The 18,049-nt window shown below is 51.5% G+C and overlaps 1 protein-coding gene across 1 annotated transcript in view; it reads left to right on the forward strand.

Annotated features, from left to right (window-relative positions):
- COL15A1 (collagen type XV alpha 1 chain) overlaps nucleotides 1-18,049 on the forward strand; it is a 103,614-nt gene that overhangs the window by 54,235 nt on the left and 31,330 nt on the right. The window contains exons 10-21 of the mRNA XM_047700545.1: nucleotides 256-405; nucleotides 890-1,033; nucleotides 4,860-4,919; nucleotides 6,069-6,161; nucleotides 7,465-7,590; nucleotides 8,165-8,227; nucleotides 14,342-14,377; nucleotides 14,760-14,900; nucleotides 15,097-15,165; nucleotides 15,932-15,967; nucleotides 16,070-16,153; nucleotides 17,494-17,559. Of these exons, the coding sequence (XP_047556501.1) occupies nucleotides 256-405; nucleotides 890-1,033; nucleotides 4,860-4,919; nucleotides 6,069-6,161; nucleotides 7,465-7,590; nucleotides 8,165-8,227; nucleotides 14,342-14,377; nucleotides 14,760-14,900; nucleotides 15,097-15,165; nucleotides 15,932-15,967; nucleotides 16,070-16,153; nucleotides 17,494-17,559 (1,068 nt within the window). The remainder of the gene's footprint in view (nucleotides 1-255; nucleotides 406-889; nucleotides 1,034-4,859; nucleotides 4,920-6,068; nucleotides 6,162-7,464; nucleotides 7,591-8,164; nucleotides 8,228-14,341; nucleotides 14,378-14,759; nucleotides 14,901-15,096; nucleotides 15,166-15,931; nucleotides 15,968-16,069; nucleotides 16,154-17,493; nucleotides 17,560-18,049) is intronic.

The following is an 18,049-nucleotide window of genomic DNA, read 5'->3' on the forward strand; positions in this document are numbered from 1 at the left end:
CGGACCTTTAACCAGCCAAAGCATTGGGCAGTGGGGTGCCATGGGGGTGTCTGGGGGACGAGTGCCCTGACCTGAGAGGTGCACTCCAGCCTGGGGTTCCGGGTCTCTGTGGGTCAAGGTGGGTCTTGCTTGAGCAAAGCTATGGCCACGTGAGTTATCTATCTGGTGGCCCGGTGGCTTCCTGTCCTGCAGCCATACACCTGCTGAAGCAGGGCGGGTAAAAGAAGGGGCTGATTCATGCCGGTTTTGTTTCAGGGTGCAACCAGGGAGGCAATGTTCACAACACCGGCAGCTGCAGCGGAAGTGACCCCCAGCACTTCTGAGGAAGAGGAGACTCGCGGGGTCCCCACCGGTGGCCTGGCCCCTCCCACACCCACAGCGGCCCCTGAGCAAGCAGTTGCTTCTGTAAGTGTCTCCTGGCATTTTCTGTCTGGCTCGAGGCAGGGAGAGGGGTCAGCATCCTGGGACAGGAGCAGTCACTGGCCTTCCCAGCTTTGGGAGAGCCCAGATCAGGATGGGCACCCCTGGAGGGAGGCAGGGTGCCTGGAAGGAGCGTGAGAGAGCAGGTCAGGGAATCAGGTTCCCCACCCTGCTACTTCCTAGCTTTGTCCAAGAATTTTCTCAGAGTGCTGCCAAGTCAGAAGGGGTCGCTAGGGATGGGGGTGGGGTGGGCAGAGGATGCGTGGGAAGAGGAGATGCACGTGTGGGAGGGGAATTTTGAGTCTAGGCTTCTGTGAATGTTGTGTGTACTGACGGTTGAAGGTAAGCAAGTGTTGTGAGGTTGGACAGGCACTGTAGGAATGACAGTCATCCAGACTCACGGGCAGCCTGCCGCGCGCTGCATCACAGGCCAGGTGAGGTGATGCCTCTTGTTGGTTTTGCTTTTCAGGGTTCTGGTGAAGAGGAGGACCTAGCAGCAGCCGCAACAGGGGAGCCCCTGCCCGGGACTGTGGCAGAAGAGCTGGATGGCAGCCCCCCAGAGGGGCCCCCACTGTCCATACCCACGGTGGCTTCAGAGAGAGGGGTCACTCTGGTGAGTGGCGTAGAGGTGCAAAGATTTGGCGTGAACCGTCTTATTGAGGGGAAAAAGAAAGGCCGGCATCCTGGGAGGGACCTGCCCCTGGCTTGCTTAGAGGAGGGTTTCATTTTGGTTCATGAAGTTCCACATTTGGACATTTGAGGGGCCTGCGACATGGGAACACACAAGGAAGCCACAGAGTGTGGAGGAAAAGGCAAGAGGTAGAAAGGCAGGGCACCTGGGTTCATGTCCCCAGTTGTCCCCAAGTTCAGATGAGAACTTTGTAACAGGCAGAGCTGGCTGAAGACACCAAGACCCTGATGTCAGGTGAGTCCCATCCCAGACTCAGGGAAGCTTCTCAGACTCAGCAGGGACTCAGAGGTGTGTGGGGGTGACCTCCACGTCCCTTCTCCCACGAGTTTCTGTAATTCTGGGCCGTACCTGCATGACCTCAAGCAAACCCGTTCTTTTCCTAGGCCTCATTCCCTCCTTTTCGCGGGAGGACGGCTGTGAGGCCGAGTCAGAGGATGCAGGTCTGGGAATGTTTGGAAAGCTCTGTACGCATGCCCAGCGTTGCCCTCACTTAAGGGCTGTAACTTCGTGCTTTGGAACTATAGCCCCAGAGCTGGTTCCCAGCACGGGCAGCTGTGAATCTAAAGGAAGCTGCTCTTCAGGTGTGAATATTTTCAAGGGACAGTCTAGTGACCAGAGTCACACCTGGTCACCTGCACTTCCAAAGCCTTGACCCGGTGTGTGACCTGTGGGACCTGTCACAGCCCTCCAGGACTAACCCCCTGCATTGTCTAGTTAAACCAGCCCCGTTGCTGGCAATGCCGCTGGGCTCACTACTCATGAGAACCTCTTGGCGAAATTGACCCAGAGGCTCCTGTTCTGGGAATCAGTCCTAAAGGAGATAGTCTGCTGTGTAAAAAGGCTTGGTTGTAGACACGTTTGCTAATCTCCATATTACCCATAATAGAAAAAAATCAGACACAGTTTAACGAGAAAACCATAGGGGGGTTGATCGAATAAAGTATATTCAAATAACGAAACATTATGCAGCTATTAAAATTACACTTATTAGGAGTATTTAATGGTGGGAGAAATACAACATAACATTGAACGATGAAAACGGATTATAAGCTCGAGTACATTCTGTGGTCTTCACTATTTAAAAATAAACTCACGCACGAACTCTGGAAGGAAATACCCTCCCTGAGTGTTAGCAGTTGAGTCCTCAAAGTGGCAGGACTGAGGAGACCTGGCAGGTTCCTAATACATTCTGGTGTTTTCACCAGAGATGTTTATGACTTTTACAGTGGGAATTTGTGAAAGGTCTAAGGAGAGTCCAGGCAGGGGGACAATGGGGAAAGGGGGAGCCACACCGATTGTAGTTTGCTCTGGCATGTGACTGATGAAGACAGGTCACCCCTAAGACAGGTCACTGTGCCAGGAATCGGCAGGGAAGGGAAATGGAAGCCTCTGTTCATGAGCAAATGTTTTAAAGGCACAGTAGGGGCAGCGAAGAGCGCACCCACGCCGTCTTTAGGATCCTTGTGAGTCTCAAAGTCACCCAAGGCAGTGGGGGATAGGGACATCCAAGGTTGGCTCTGCCACAGCTCTGTGATGCATTTCTCACCTCTCTCTGTTTATGTAACACGGGGTCTTAACACCTATTTCTTGGGGGTGGTGGTGAGAATCACATGAATCAGTACATGGAAGAGCTTACCTAATGCATGGCTACACCCAACCAATTACGTATGCAGGCCCAGAGAGGGCTGGCAGTTTGCCTAGGGTCACATAGCTCCCAGGAGATGAGTAGGGGTGAAAGCCTTACTGTCTGGACTTTGTCTCTTTGTATTTTGCACTGTCCCCAGACACCCATCTTCAGACATGAGCCGGAAGCCTGTCATCAGGGTCCAGGTGGTCCAAATGAGGTCACTCCATGTCTACAGTCTTCCCACTAGTCAGGGAAGACTTCCCACTAGTCAGGGGAATACTTACCAAGACCCTAGTGTCTTCTGGGTTTGAGGGGCACAGAAGAGGCTAGGTGGCCAAACCTCTGTGCAGGGGCTTAATGCAAGCTCCCAGGCCACACTTAGCTCACGAAAGGGCTCCCACATCGGAGCTGAGCTGCTCCATCATGTCTTTGGGACATGGACCAGGTTTCAATGATATCTTCTTTTCTTGGCTCAGAGAGGACATGTGGGAGGGAAAGGGCAGGTTGGGCCCCAAGCAGAAAAGGCTGGTGCTGTGACCATTCTGGAGAATACATTGGCTCTGGTTAGGTGACTGGAGTGTGTTATTTGGGGTAAATAGAGTCAGTTCTGATCAAGGAAATAGCAGAAGCAGTAGGAGGACTCAGTCCCAAAGAGTCCCAAAGAGACTGAATTGGGAGTCCGGGAGAACTAAAAATAAAAGGTGTTGGGCTCAGGTCTGGCCACCTGTCCTCATTGATCGGTGGCCTTAACCTCTGTAGGCCTCAGTTTCCCCATCTGTAATCAGAGGATCCTTCCAATTCTGGTGTTCTCTGGCTTGGCTCCCGTCTCTGCCCCTGATTGTCTTCCTGGGAAAGCCCAGGAGCATGGGGGCTTCAGACACTTGGGTTTGCTTCTTGGGAGTTGTGGGATTTCCAGAGAGGTCTTTGCCACTTCTGTGCTTCAGTTTCTCCATCTGTAAAATGGGGGTGGCGGAGACTACCCCTCGAGGATGTTGTCAGAATGAAATCAGGTGGTGTTGGTGGGAGTGCCTTGTCTGGTGTCTGTCCCCACAGACAGATAACAGACTGTTCCTGAAGCAGCAGTGAGGTTGAACTGTCACTGAGGGGCTGTGCCCATGGTAACCAGGGCCAGGGCCCTCGGGAGCCCCCCAGCCTGCTGAGGTCCCACCCTCGGAGCCTGCTCTAGCCAGAGGCAGCAACCTGGCTGCCTCTGGGGATCTTTTTGGTCTGCCTGCTGGTCCTGGTCCTCTTGCCTCCCTCCCACCCTCTCCCGGATGGAGGGCGTTCCGGCCCTGGTAGGGTCAGAGGGGCTGCCGGTGGGGATGGAGGGGCGGGAGGGCTTGGGGTCTGGGGAGGGTGGTGTCCTCCTTTTAGGCTGGCCTTCTCGGTGGACTTCGGATGCTAGCAGAGTTCCCAGGAGCAGGTCACACCACACAGGCTCTGTGCGAATGTACTGTTCGTGTTTCCATTTCTTCTGGTGGCTCAGACCATTGTGTCACCTTTTTTGTCAGAGCAGCCATTTCTCTGCACCCTTTGTGACAGCTGAATGCCCCCTGGGATCCTGCATTTTCTCATTTTCTGCTTCCTTTTCCTTTCCAAGTGGGTATTCCTGTCACTCTGAAAGCATTTCCTGAGTACCCACCAAGGGCCATGTGTCAGGCACTAGGGCCTGGAGGAGATTCGGGTGCCACACCTGCCCTCCAGAAGCCCCTGGTCCCTGGGAGAAGGCCTACAACACTGTGGACAAGGTGCAGGGCTGGTGGGGGGAGCAGGGTGGCCAGGACCCACTTCAGAGGGAGGCACATGGGCCTGGCTACCTTGTTCTGGCAGCACCTGGACCGGGGCTTGGGGCGGGGGGACCCTAGGTTATGGGATGGGGAGGGTCCCTACTGCCTCCTTCCTTCCATCATTCCCATGCACACTATGCGTGTGATGCAGAGATGAAGGGTTCCTGAGCCCAGGGTGGTTGAGTGTCCCTTGGGCTGGCTTATGAAGAACAAAGCCTTCTCCCTCCCTGCGTAAGCCTCCTCTTAAAGATGAGCGGTTTCTACAGGGAGCAGAGGGGACAGTGTGTGCGTCGGGGGGCGGCCAGCACTCCATTGACCATCTTGTTCTCTTTAGGCTGAAGCTGGGGAGGGGCTTCCTGGCCATCCCGAACCTGCCAGGCCGACCAGACCCACGGTGAGACCCTCACCCAGGCTCAGCGCACACACAGCATGCAGGGGCTGGGAAGCCAAGAAAGGCCCAGCCCAAGGTTCAGGGTGTCTTCCGGTGACACGTGGGGCCTTCACCTCTGTCAGAACCCTCAGTGAGCTCAGGAGCGGAGTCTCTTTACATCCCGTTTATATCCGGTGCTCTGAGCAGCTGTACGTCTCTCAACCACATCCTGAACGACTTTTAGCAGTGCTCCAGATCTGTTCCTCCCTCAGGATGCCCCGTTTCTGGGAGTGGTGCCCCACCTTCCTAGGATACCAAGACAGAAATCAGGAAGCCTCCTCCAGGGGCCCTCTGCCTCCCACCCCCCATCCAGTCAGTCTCCAAGCCCTGAGTCTAGCTGGTCCCTCAGACGGTGTCAGCAAGCCCCCGCAGTCCCCACCTTCCTTCTCCCATACCACGGCTCCCTTCTCAACCCAGCCCGGACCTCCAGCCCTGCTTCTCCTCGGGGCCTTGGAGTGTGTGCTCCGTGCACGTTCTGTGATTGAGTTCAGCCTCACCTGGTTCTTGGGCTCAGGAATTAAGTCCCAGAAAGGGGTTTTTAGAAATTCCCTTTTGTTCTTTGGAGGAATTTGATGGCATTCAACAAGTAAGCACTGAGTACCTTCCTGGTAGCAGACCTTGTGCCAAGATACTGGACATCCAGCGGTATCTCGGGATGGGCCAACCCTGAAGGGGTCCTAGTCTGGAGGGGCTGACAGACAAACACACAACTGAGCTTCAAGTCGGGTGGTCCTACCACCAAATCGAGACCTCAGCAGAGGTTGGTGAGGAACACAGAGTAGGGAGAAATGAATTCCGCCTCCACTTGGAAATGGGGTGGGAGGGCTTCCTGGAAGTGGTGACAGTAGAACTAGGCCTCGAAGGATGAGTAGGGGTTTGGAAGGCAGGAAGTGAGGCTGAGAAGATGCCAACGAGCACAGTATGTTCAAGGACGGGCTGCCCGTTGGCTGTGCAACAGGACTTGGTGGGGGAGGAGGGGAGGGGTAGAAGGGAACGGGAGAAAAGGCCAGAAGGAAGATTGGCAGCTGCAGTTACAGGGCTACAGAGTAAGGAAAGACTGTCCTTAGGGAGTGGCAGGTGAAACCCAGTGGTGGGAATTTCTTCTCTCTCCAGGTAGGAGCTGAGGCCGAGGGCTCTGGCCTGGGCTGGGGCTTGGACGTCAGCTCCGGCTCTGGAGATCTGGTGCGCAGTGAGGAGCTGCTGAGGGTAAGTGTGAAGACGGAACCACCTGGTGTCTGGGGTTGCCTTCCCAGTCATCGGGAGGATTATATTTCCCCCCAACATGTGTCTATGTTTGGCATTTTCCACTTTGATCAGTTTTGTTTCAAGTGAATATGAGCCTTAGTTTCTCTTCAGGACCCCTACTTCGCCCCTGCCCCCTTTCCCTGGCATCCAGGGCTGTCCCGCAGCATATGCCTATGACCTTCACCTCTTGCTTGGTTTTACCCCCATTCCCTGAACCCACTATAGAGAACCACTGGCCTCTTCTCTAGGTAGTATTTCACACTTCGGCTTCCAGACTCTTGTTGAAATCCTCCCTACCCTGAGGCAGCCCCTCCTACCTCTTCAGCCACTCCTTCCTCTTTGGTCTTACCCCCTCAGCCTCCTGCCCAAGGCAGGGCCCCCACTGGTTCCTGGTTCCTGGTTCCTGGTTCCTGGTTCCTGGTTCCTGGTTCCCGGGCAGCACCTCCCTGCTCCAGCTGCAGCTGGTGGCTTTGTCCTGAGGCCCCCAACCTCACTCAGACCCCCCTGTGCTGATTCCCTACCACTCAGTTGCCCCCCCTCCCCACCCACACCTCAGGATAGAGCAGGAAAGTTCTGGACTCACTGTGTAAATGGAGTGGGAGCCACATGGCTCTTCCAAGCTGGTGGGATCAGCCAACCCAGCAAGAGGCTAAAGAGTTTTGTTTTGTTTTGTTTTAAGATTTTATTTATTTGACAGAGATCACAAGTAGGCAGAGAGGCAGGCAGAAAGAGGGGGAAGCAGGCTCCCTGCTGAGCAGAGAGCCCAATGCCGGGCTCGATCCCGGGGCTCGATCCCGGGGCTCGATCCCAGGACCCTGAGATCAGGACCTGAGCCGAAGGCAGAGGCTTAACCCCTGAGCCACCCAGGCACCCCGAGGCTAAAGAGTTTTTAATAAGGGTTAGCAACAGGAAGTTTTTGACTGCTCTGTCAGGTAATCAGAAAACTAAATTAGAACACCTCTGAAAAGTCTAACTGATTGGACTTTTATTGTACACATATAACTGGGGAGAAGACATGATATGAGGGGCTCAGAAAGACCCTGGTTCAAATCCCAGCTCTTCTAATAATTAGCTGTGAGTGTGTGAGCCCAGACCAAGTCACATTATCTCACTGAGCCTCAGTTTCCCCCATCAGCTTAGTGCAAACACCGCTCTCTACTTGTAGTGTTAGTGTGAGGAATGGAAAGAATGGATGGAACATAAATGCTTAGTATATGTTTATCTCCTCCCCTGCTGTTTCTTAACAGACTTTCTGTTTTTTTAGGGTCCCCCAGGCCCCCCAGGCCCACCTGGCTCACCTGGGATTCCAGGAAAACCAGGAACTGATGTTTTCATGGGACCCCCTGGATCACCTGGAAAGGATGGAGCTGCTGGTGAACCTGGACCCCCGGTGAGCCGCTGGGGTCTTCTCCCCCTCTCAGTGGCCATGAGGCTTCCTCTAGCCAGGGAGGCATGTAGAGCCCCCAGACCCCAACATGAAGGCTCATAATAGAGAGTGAGCAGCTTGTTAATGTTTGTAAGCAAAAAAGGCCTCAGCTGAGTCATTGCTAAGACTCATAAGAGGCAGAAGCCAAGAAATACACCATCCTACCCCCTCCTTTGCTGCTTTAGCTTAGTCATTATAGGAGAGGCAAACGCAGGTGGAATCTTGGAATCCTAGGACATCAGAGTGCTGGGCCTGGAGCACAAGGCCACTAGAGGCCATCTGGTCTGACCCTGCCCCCAGCTCCCCTCCAGAGAGGAAGATGCCATCCAGAGAGTGAAGGACACTTGTCCTCGGGGCATGGTCAGCAGTGACCATGCTGGGGCCAGAGGCCTGCATTCTGCCCTAGACTGACACAAGGCTCCTGGACCCACTGACCTCACCAGCTCAGTCCTCCCAGCTATGGCCTCCTTCTCTAGGAAGGGTTCATTCTTGATTCTTATCAGAGATGTTGTGGACTGATTGTCATTGTTGTTCCCAGGGCCCTGAGGGACAGCCTGGAGCTGATGGAGCCTCCGGCCTTCCTGGAATGAAGGGAGAGAAGGTAAGGACAGGGTGGGAGGGGCCCAACGCACGGGGTCCACCAGACCACACTGCCTCTCACTTACCTCTAGGCCTGTCCTTGCCTCTTAGGTGAATAACCCTTTCTAATCCCCTCCGAATCCTCTCTCTGCTGGATGTCTCCATCCCAGGGCTCTTGATGCCCAAACCTGAGCTTAGCATCTCCAGCTTCAGTAAATGATGCTGCCTTCTACCCAGTCCCAAGGACACAAACACAGAATCTTCTCTAAGCCCTCCTTCATCTCCCTTTCCTGCCCTACCCCACCCATTTCGGGGACTGGCCCATCTGTCATCCACCTGCCTTGCCTCTCTCCACCCTGATCTGAGGTTCATCTCTCCTCGTCTGCACGGCAGCTTCAGCTTCTCACCAGTGTCCCATTCTTCCCACCCGTAATCCAGCTTCCACCCACCTGCCCCACCTGTCCATCCTCCTGCAGCAGGCTCCCTCTGGTGTCTGCTGAGAAGGTATCAAGCCTTGCTGCCTGAAGGACCAAACGCTGACAGTGTCCAGACCTGCCTTCCCTGCTCCGTCCCCTGCCGCTCCCGCACATGGATTCTGGGTCAGCCAGCAGCCCTACTGTGGTGCTCTGGGCCTGCCCTTCCTGGATGGCCCCCTGCCCTTTGCACATGCTTTCTCTCCATCTCAGGTGATTTTCCCTTTCCTCGTTCTCCAAGGGCCGGTTCAGATACATCCTCTGAGAAGCCCTTTCAAACTCCCGAAGAGCAGAAAGCAGGTGTCCCTCCTGCACTTCCCATTAGCACAGCATTGATTCTGCCGGGACCCCTCCGAGCCGGTGTTAGCTTATCTGTAACAAACAGCTCTAGCGCTGTCTATGTGTCCTTAGAATCTGGCTCAGGCCTCTGTGAGCGTCTGACCAGCGAACTGGCCATTCCCTTCAGTCTCTTCATTCTCTGTGAGCCTGTATTGTCCTCAGTCTGCAAACCCCACATGATGCCGCGGGGGGTGGAGGTCCTGCCCTTCCATCGGTCCCCAGCCTCTTTGAGAATATAAGCCATATCCTGCAAAGGAGAGCAATCAAAATGAGGTATATATGCAAATAATGAATGATGGAACACTAAAAATAAGAAAAAAAAAAAGTAAACCTCCTTGCAGTGATGCAGTCGTGAGCTTCCCTGGGGATCAGAGGAGGGAGGATCCCTCCCAACTGGGATAGGGAGCAAGGCCTTCTGTGGACCCCACTGTATGAAGCTGTGGAAAATGCTAACTCCCCAGACACTGCCATCTTTGCTGAAATGAGTTTCCAGTTTCCATCAGCTCTCAGGTGTGTTTATTTTTACTTGAAACAGTAACTTGATTTCCATGGAAAGCTCATTTCTCAGAAAAAGAAGAAAGACACTAGTTGTCAAGCTTTATAGGACTCATTTTTACATGTACCAACTATTTCATAAGAAATTAGATTTTGCAGGAAACATCACAGACCTACACTGTTCCTCCCTGTCCTTCTTTCCAGCTTTCCCCTACCCACCCGCACACACCCCTCCCATGCTCATCTCGTATTTAAAAATACCCATAGCCACACCCACACGCAGACACGGGGGCGGGCATCGTCTGCAACTGCCTGAGGTGGCAGGCTCACCCAGGATCACTGTTGGACATAAATTACCGTTTTCTCCCCCAAATTTGCATGAGTCCGAATTTGTCGCACCACGTGCAGAAGACACTTTCTGGTCAAGTGAAAGCAGACTCTAGAAGGACTTGGAAATTTAGATCTAGAAAGCTCGGAAGAAACTTCGCAGATGACATTTACCTAAAAAAAAATCTCCTAAAGGACAAAAGTAACCCGAGGAGCGTGGTAGGGATGTGAAATAACAGAAGGTGCCAGAGAACATGAGCGGCCTCCAGGTCGTCACACAATGTAGGATCCAGTGACACATCACTTGATCCTTGACTCCCCTCCACGGTATCTGTTCCTCAGCTTGCATACCTCCCGTGACAAGGGCCTCATTTCCTGCCAGGCGGTACATGGCTGCGTGTAAGGGGATCATTCCTCACGCCGCCCAGAAAACAGCCTCTCTTCTCTCTCACCGTGTGTGGAGACCAGTCTGGGCAGATGTCCAAAGGGCAGTTTTCCCCCAAAGAATAAAGAATTTTCCCCCAAGGAATTATTTGGCTGGCAAGAGAATATTATCCTATATATTCATTATTTTCAAATTGGGATTGTCATCAAAATGCGGATGGTCATTAAGAATTTAGATAGATTACTTTATGTCGAGTTCGATGACAGGCGTTTTCAGTTTATTTTCCCCGAATTAAGAGGAGCAGCTCCTCTGAGATCTGCCCTAGAAGATCTGCCCTAGCCCATGAAGGAACAGGACAAGAGTTGCCTGCTTTCCCAGCTACAGAATGCTTCTGGAAAGGACGCTTCTGCAACATGCTAGAGATGGATCTCTGGAACATTCCTTCCTGCTTTGTGCCCAGCACACTGTGCCATCCAGATCTTCAGCACACATATAGCATTTGCAATCCCCACTCTTGTCCTCCTTTTACAATCTGAGTCATTCACTGTGTTCTTCGATGTCAAAAGGTGCTGGGACAGCCAGGCCAGAAGGAGTTTGTGTTTTGAAGTTTTCTTCAGTGCCCAGAGCTGCGAAGGGGCGTTGAGCTCCCACTAATGGGCTTCGAGTGATCCCACTGCCCATATGTCATCACTGGGCCTCGTATAGGAGATTCTGTTTTGCCCATGAGATGAGGGGAAATGCAAGTAAATCATTATCAGCTGCCCTTTCTCTACTGAACCCCACCTGGGATTTGAGCAGTTCTCTAAATCTTACACACGGCAGAGCAGGGTGCTCTTGAGAACCTACACGGTGCACCACGCTTAATAAAGGTCCAGTAATGGGTTTGGCGCTGGTAACAGCTTAGGTCACTTGAACATTTCAGTATTGGCCCGATTTCCTGTTTCATATCTTCTTTAACCATCAGACGTGTTTGGTACAAAATCAGGATCATAGGCCCCCATCAAACCGAATCAACCGTGGTCAGTTCTAATTGTAACAAGTTGAAGTTATCAGTGTAACAAACACCAAGAGCTCAGCTGAGAGACATGTATGAGGCAGTAAGTTGTAACATCTCAGATACCACAACAGGAAAAAAAAAATCAATGTATTTATTAGGTTCTTTGATGTTCTTGTACACTGAAGTCAAATAAAGTCCTTAGCAAATTCAGTTACCATAATGAGTGGAAATTTCTAGTGAATTCTGCAGTGTGGTTTTGTAGCACTCCTGCACCTCAGTCTTTGGCAGTATTTCCGTTGTGGAGCTGGCCTCTCCATACCTCACTGCCACAGCCAACCCCGCAGCTGGACTGGTTGGAATTCCAGGATCCTCCAGTCCCCACTGAGCAGTGAAGTACAGCTCTACCCTGTCATTTGGAGAGCAGAGAGTCTTTGCTGACTCTTGTCATTGGGGTTCCCAGTTTCCACTGTATGTGTTCACGTAAATTCCAAGATGAGCTCTTCCATGCCCCAAGCCAATCCGCTCAGATTCCAAAATGGTGGCCACCGAATCTCTGAGCCAGCGGAATGAGTCCAAATACTACCTTTTTGCATGTACAAGCTGGATAAAATCATCTGTTTCTGAGACCAGTTAATCAAGGTCCAAAATACCTTCCAGAACTTCCTTTGAAACTGCTACAAGATGTACTCTCAATTTGAAGGGCTGGGAAGGTAATGTGAAAAAGACCGTTTTTCACTTTCCAAACATAATTTTCTTTAACATGCTCAGCTGGGAACACAATAAGGTTTTCGGAGGATAGAGTCCAGTTGTCGAGAGAGGAGGCTCGTTTAACTTCTCACAATATCCCTGATTGACTGCGATGTGACTTGTGACTGGAAAGGTGCAGAAGGTCGGCACTTCCTTCAAGGACAGATGGCGACAGGCCGCAGAGGATGGCATGGCTGGTCACACCCGAGAAAAGCTGGCACAGAAACCACAGCCTCTAGATTAGGAGGAGGAACTGGAATACAATTCTTTTCTGTTTCTGCCCAGGGTGAAAAGTCCCATGTAGTTTCTCAGCGGTCAGGTTGGTAGGCAGAGAAGCCTCTGAGCCTGGCCACCACCGCTTCCTTCTCCCGGAACCCCTTCCCATCCTGCCACCCACTAATGTCCCCACTGGAAGGCAGGGGGACTCTACAGCCAGATCCTGTAATTCTCTGCTCCGGTGCCTCTCTTGTGATTCAGTCCCTATAGAGCACTTCCTTTCAATGGTTACGTATTTTTATTTCTAAGATCCTCGAAGTGATCTGTGCTTATGCCATGATAGTTTGCCCACGTCTCATGGCTGGAAAGCCCTCCCTTTTCTCCCTGAGAATACAGATTGTATACACTTAGAGTCCCGATTGGCTTCTGTTCCTCCTGCTCCTTCCCCGGGCGTGCATTCTGTCGGCACTGCTGCCTCCCTTACACAGTGTTGTGTTGCCTTCCCCCCCGGATGTGTGGTGTTTCTTGCTTGTCTGTTTGCTTTCAAAATTGGAACCTCTCTTCGGTCTGTTTTCTGCCTCTGTTGGAGAGCTGGGCAGCATCTACTTCAGAGACTTGCAGGTTTGGGGGAGAGGATGGGGACAGTGGGGTGTACCATCAGGCAGGGCCCCTCTGCAGCTGGTCTTATGAATTTTGGGGTACCCCTGGACCTCCCTGGGTTCCCTTAGCCACTCGAGGCTCGGCCCTATGTCCTGACTCTAGTAAACAACGTTCATTGTTCATGTAGGCGTGAGACCAGGAGGTGAGGGGGAATGGGCACCACTTGCCAGCCTTCCTGCTCCAGAATTTGAACCTATCTGCCCATCAGAGGCACACCCAGCTCCTGGCTTCCGCTGCCACTGCTCTGCAGGATCCTTTTTCCCCTGTGCTTTCTCTCCACCATTGAAGTCTCTGGCTGCAGCTTCCTGTGTTTTTGCCTTAGCGTTCCTCACTATTTTCAGTTTCGGTGTCATTTGCCATCTGACTTTTGAGCATATTATTTTGGAACTCTCTGTTCTGTCCTTTCTATGGATTTGATATGAAGGGCCATCCAGCCCAGGGAGAGAAGGATTGGGGAGAATGGCGGAGCCACAGAAGGCAGGTACATCACAATCAAGTGTCAAGACTTTTTCCTGGCTCCTTCCTTTGTGAATCCTGAGAGGTTCTCCCACTGGGGGGCCCTGTCCACAGTCCCCTGATGTAGGGCCATGTCTCTTGTGGTTGACCACTCCTGGCCACCAGCCCCCCCTTGGTCCTCCCCTCTACTCAGAGCTCATCGCGGGTTCTCATCTATGGAATCCACATCTAACCCCCCTCTCTCAACCTGTACTGTGGTTCCCATTGGGAATGGACATGCAACCCACTTTAGAGTGATACCCTCCCCACCAGTCCCATTCCGGGGCCACCCCAGCCAGTTTTGGGTCTTTAGATATATCCAGAAGAAAGTCCATCATCATTCCACAAATCTCCAAAAGTCTAGGACATACATATCAAGTTCTTAAACCCCTTTCTTGGATTTAGGTAGGAGACATATCCCTCTACTTGCATTGTGGGAAGGTGGGAAAAGGGACCAGCCAGTATACAGATAATTCTCCAAGGGAATTCTTCCTCTCCAGTCTCTCCTTGTTTCATCTTTAACCTCTCCTTTTCACTCTTGAGGTAGGTAATGAGCTAACAGTTGAAAAACGGACTTCTCCAGCTTTCAGTGTAACTTGCCTAGCAAACTGACAACTGTAATATGCTCTCGGCTCGGAGACATCAGCCCCTTTTAATATCCTGTTACTTAAGAGTCATTAATTCTTGGGCGCCTGGGTAAAGCTCAGTGGGTTAAAGCCTCTGCCTTCGGCTCAGGTCATGGTCTCAGGGTTCTGGGATTGAGCCCCACATCAGGCTCTCTGCTTGGCAGGGAGCCTGCTTCCTCCTCTCTCTCTGCCTGCCTCTCTGCCTACTTGTGATCTCTGTCTGTCAAATAAATAAATAAAATCTTTTTTAAAAAGTCATTAATTCTGCATTTTTTCCTCTGATTATACCAAATGAGATGTATATTAATTGGCCCTTTTTCTTGTTTTTTGTTTTGTGTGTGTGTGTCTTGTTTGTTTTGTTTTGTTCTTTCCCCAGGGCGCAAGGGGGCCTAACGGCTCAGTCGGTGAAAAGGTAAAAGAAAAAGAAAATACTTTCTTCTCATTCATGGCCTTTCTTTGGGTTTGCTCAATTGGGCTGGAGTGCTGAGGGTCTGCGTGTCTGGGAGCAGAGAGAGACGGATCTCAGGAAGTGCTTGGGGAAAGCAGAATGGATACCATGTCTGCTTTCCTCCCACGCCCTCCACCCAAAGGGCAGATGCACAGAGTGCATCAGCGTGTCTCCACATGAAATGCCAGTTAGCAAGACGGAGGTTTTTGTACCTCGAAGCAGTGCCTGTCAGAGAACCCATCAGCCTCATTAAGTACAAAGAATGATTTTCGGACTCAGGCGTGTCTGTTGCTCCTTTCACTGGTGAACCCAGGGCTGCACAATAAACCTGTCGTCTTCCTTACAGGGTGACCCTGGCAACAGAGGCTTACCGGGACCTCCAGGGAAAAATGGACAAGTTGGTTCTCCCGGGGTCATGGGACCCCCAGGGCCTCCTGGACCACCAGGGCCCCCAGGTCCTGGATGTACAGCGGGACTTGGACATGAGGTACTTTGCCCCCTTTTTGTGGCTAAAGTACAACGTGCAGTAGGGACTGTGGAGCAAACCAGCTAACAGATGTTAGTCCAATGACAGAGACAGTGGTGACCCTCCACTGAGCCCAGCCCCAGGGCCCAGCTCCCTACCTGGCACCAGTAGGTGCTCAGGAACTGGGTAAGAAATTCTCATTCTCTTTCTTTCCCAGGATCCTGAAGGGTCTGGAAGCATCAGGCTGTTACACGAATCTGGACTCTCCGGACCAGTGGCTCCCAGTGTAGGTTGAGTTCGGAAGCCTTCATCTGGGGGGCTGCCATCCGGGCTCTGCTGTTTTCAGTAATTCACCCTCTCTGTGCCTTTGGCTGCCAGCCGTGCAATGGGGTCACCAAGTGCTCTTTATAGCTCATTTCTTTGAGGAGCGGCACAGACGTTTTATATAAAACATCATAGGGGAAAACTTGAAAGTCTTCTCTTTGTCCCTTACCATCAAGCATCTCGGCTTCCTTGCCTCCTACCTGCTGCCCCCTTCAGTACTCACACTTTCCTCATCTCAGAACCCTGCGCTCCTGACAGGGGCTCCTTCCGGCTACACCTAGCCCCAGGGAGGTATTATCCATCCTCTGCAATGATTCCTGCTCTCAAGAGGACCACCCCTCCCCATCTTTGTCCCATCTGACAAAGATAATGAGATCTTTATCTCATTATCTTTGTTGGATGGGACCCAGAGCTGAGGATACCAGTCCAGGAGAGAAGCCTCACAGGGGCAGGCATCATAGCCCCCTCCACGATTAAATAAGACCCTTCCCTCTCCTCCAGATGCAGAAGGCTCTGAGATTCAGGGTCAAGAGGACACTCGCTCCGTGCTGGCAGAGAACTTCTATGGGTGTTTCTTCTTTCTGACTCCGGAAGGGGAATTTGCCCATCATCATTATCTGGGGAAAAAATTGATGTGGGTGCTTAGGGAGAGACAGCAAGACAGGAGGATAGATGGGGAGGAAGCAAAGTGAAGAGAAGAAAACCAGAGAATGTCTTTGTTTCACCAGGGTCCCAAAGGAGAAAAAGGAGACCAAGGACCCAAGGTGAGGTCACAGATCTGAGATGGGGGTGGGGGTTCCCAGCCAGGTTCTGGGAGTGTTATCCGTGTACAATGACTTTTTTTCCACTATCACTGCTGTATCCAGGGTGACAGAGGCATGGATGGAGCCAGCATTGTGGGACCCCCTGGACCCAGGGGGCCACCAGGTCGCATCGAAGTCTTGTCCAGTGTGAGTGTCATCCAGGTTGGAGAATGACTATGTATTTTGTGCCTTTGCTGAAGGGGAGATAAGGTTGTCCACAGCTTTTGGGGCCTTCAGCGCTGGTGGTTATACAGAGGGTACATAGCTGGCTTCTGGCATTGGAGTTCCCGGCCGCCAGCATACCCCGTGTGTCTGTTCTTACCCCAGTACCACTGTTCTCTCACATGGGGCTTCCAGAACACTCCTCTGGTTGGCAGCATTTGCAGTCAAGAGAACGGCTGTAACAGAGCTGTAACAGAGAGGCAGAGGAACATAAGTGAGGGAACAAGTGCGGAAGATATTTTGGGTTATGAGAAATTCAGGAAGACTTTCTGGAGGAAGTGTCTTTGAGCAGAGACTTGAGAGCTGGGAAGGATCTTACTAGGTAAGTGTGAAGGACAGGACCTCCAGAATTCAGGTGGCAGGCCCACCGTTCAGAGTAGAAAATGTGAGTGTGTCCAAGGCCCAGGGAGCTGATGGCTGTGGATGGGGTGGGGTGGAGAGAGATGGAAATTTGTAGAGAAGGCTGGGATGTGGTTGGGACCAGAGCAAGGTCCCCTTCATGTTAGGGCCTCACACTGGTGAGGAACTGTGGCCCTTTGGAGACACATGACATCATACCAGTAGATGACAGAAAAACAAAAATCCCAAATAACTGGAAAAAAGGATGACTAGAGTTTAAAAAGGGGGAGAGAGGGGTATTAAAAATATCCAGCATGGGTAAGGGTGTGGTGAAATAGTTAATCTCATATGCTCTAGCAACCGTGTGAATTGTATGGCCCTTTAAGACAGCTTTTAGTAATACCTTAAAACTAAAAATGCCCCATACGGCCAGTTCCACATGGAAAGATGGCCATGCTGCATAGTTAGAGAAAACAAGTTGAAAAACCATACAGATAGCCTGATGCCATTTATGTAAAACAGGCCCGTGGACACACACACACACACACACACACACACACACGCAAACACCGCCAACACTGCAAGCTTACTGTGGAGATATATATATCTATATATCTATATCTTAAAATATATATATAGATATATAGATATATATATCTTAAAATATAGACACATGTTTAAAATTTTAAAAGAGAGCAGGCATGTACGTATTGTGCAAGTTTAAGGTTAACTGAAAGAAGAAAGTGCTAGGGCAGCTCAGTGCTGTTGTATAAGACATGGGGGAGGGGATGGGTGTGTTGGCAGTCAGTTTCGGATGTTACGGTGTCTACCTGTGTTCTGTCATCCTGGGGTGACCTCCGTTAAAGCCTGCCACCAGTGGGGTGTGTGCTACCCTCTGTCTCATTGTCTGCTTTCTTTCTTTTCAGTCCTTGACCAACCTCACCCACGGATTCATGAATCTCTCAGACATCCCTGAGCTGGCTGGGCCTCCGGTGCGTATCCACAGCTGCCGCCAGAGTGAGGGTCCTACCCAGAGGCCCCTGAGGAAATGAAGTTGGATTGGTTTGGAACCCTTTTAGCTCCTGAAGCGTGGAGCTAGAGTGTATCAGGATAGAAGGGAAAAGGAACTTTGCATTTCTGAGAAGTTGCCATCACATTAATTTGATTGTCCTGGGAGTTTTGTCCAATGCAGTGGAAGCTTCCAGTCTCATGTACCAGAAGTATGTGTCATGGAAATCAGAGAATCGGAAGTATGTGTCATGGAAATCAGAGAATCAGAAGTATGTGTCATGGAAATCAGAGAATCAGAAGTAACAAACCCAGTGACGTCCATGTGATGGCTTTGGCCTGCTTTTCTTAACATGATTTCATTTTGCAGAATGGGAAGAGCCTAGAGAGAACTAACCCTGTGCTCATGGGAAAAGCAGTACACAAGGAGAGAATGTGACTTACTTCGGTTCTTCTAGCCCCTGTTAGAGACCA

The sequence above is a fragment of the Lutra lutra genome, chromosome 13 (assembly GCF_902655055.1).
Source record: "Lutra lutra chromosome 13, mLutLut1.2, whole genome shotgun sequence".
NCBI lineage: Eukaryota > Metazoa > Chordata > Mammalia > Carnivora > Mustelidae > Lutra > Lutra lutra.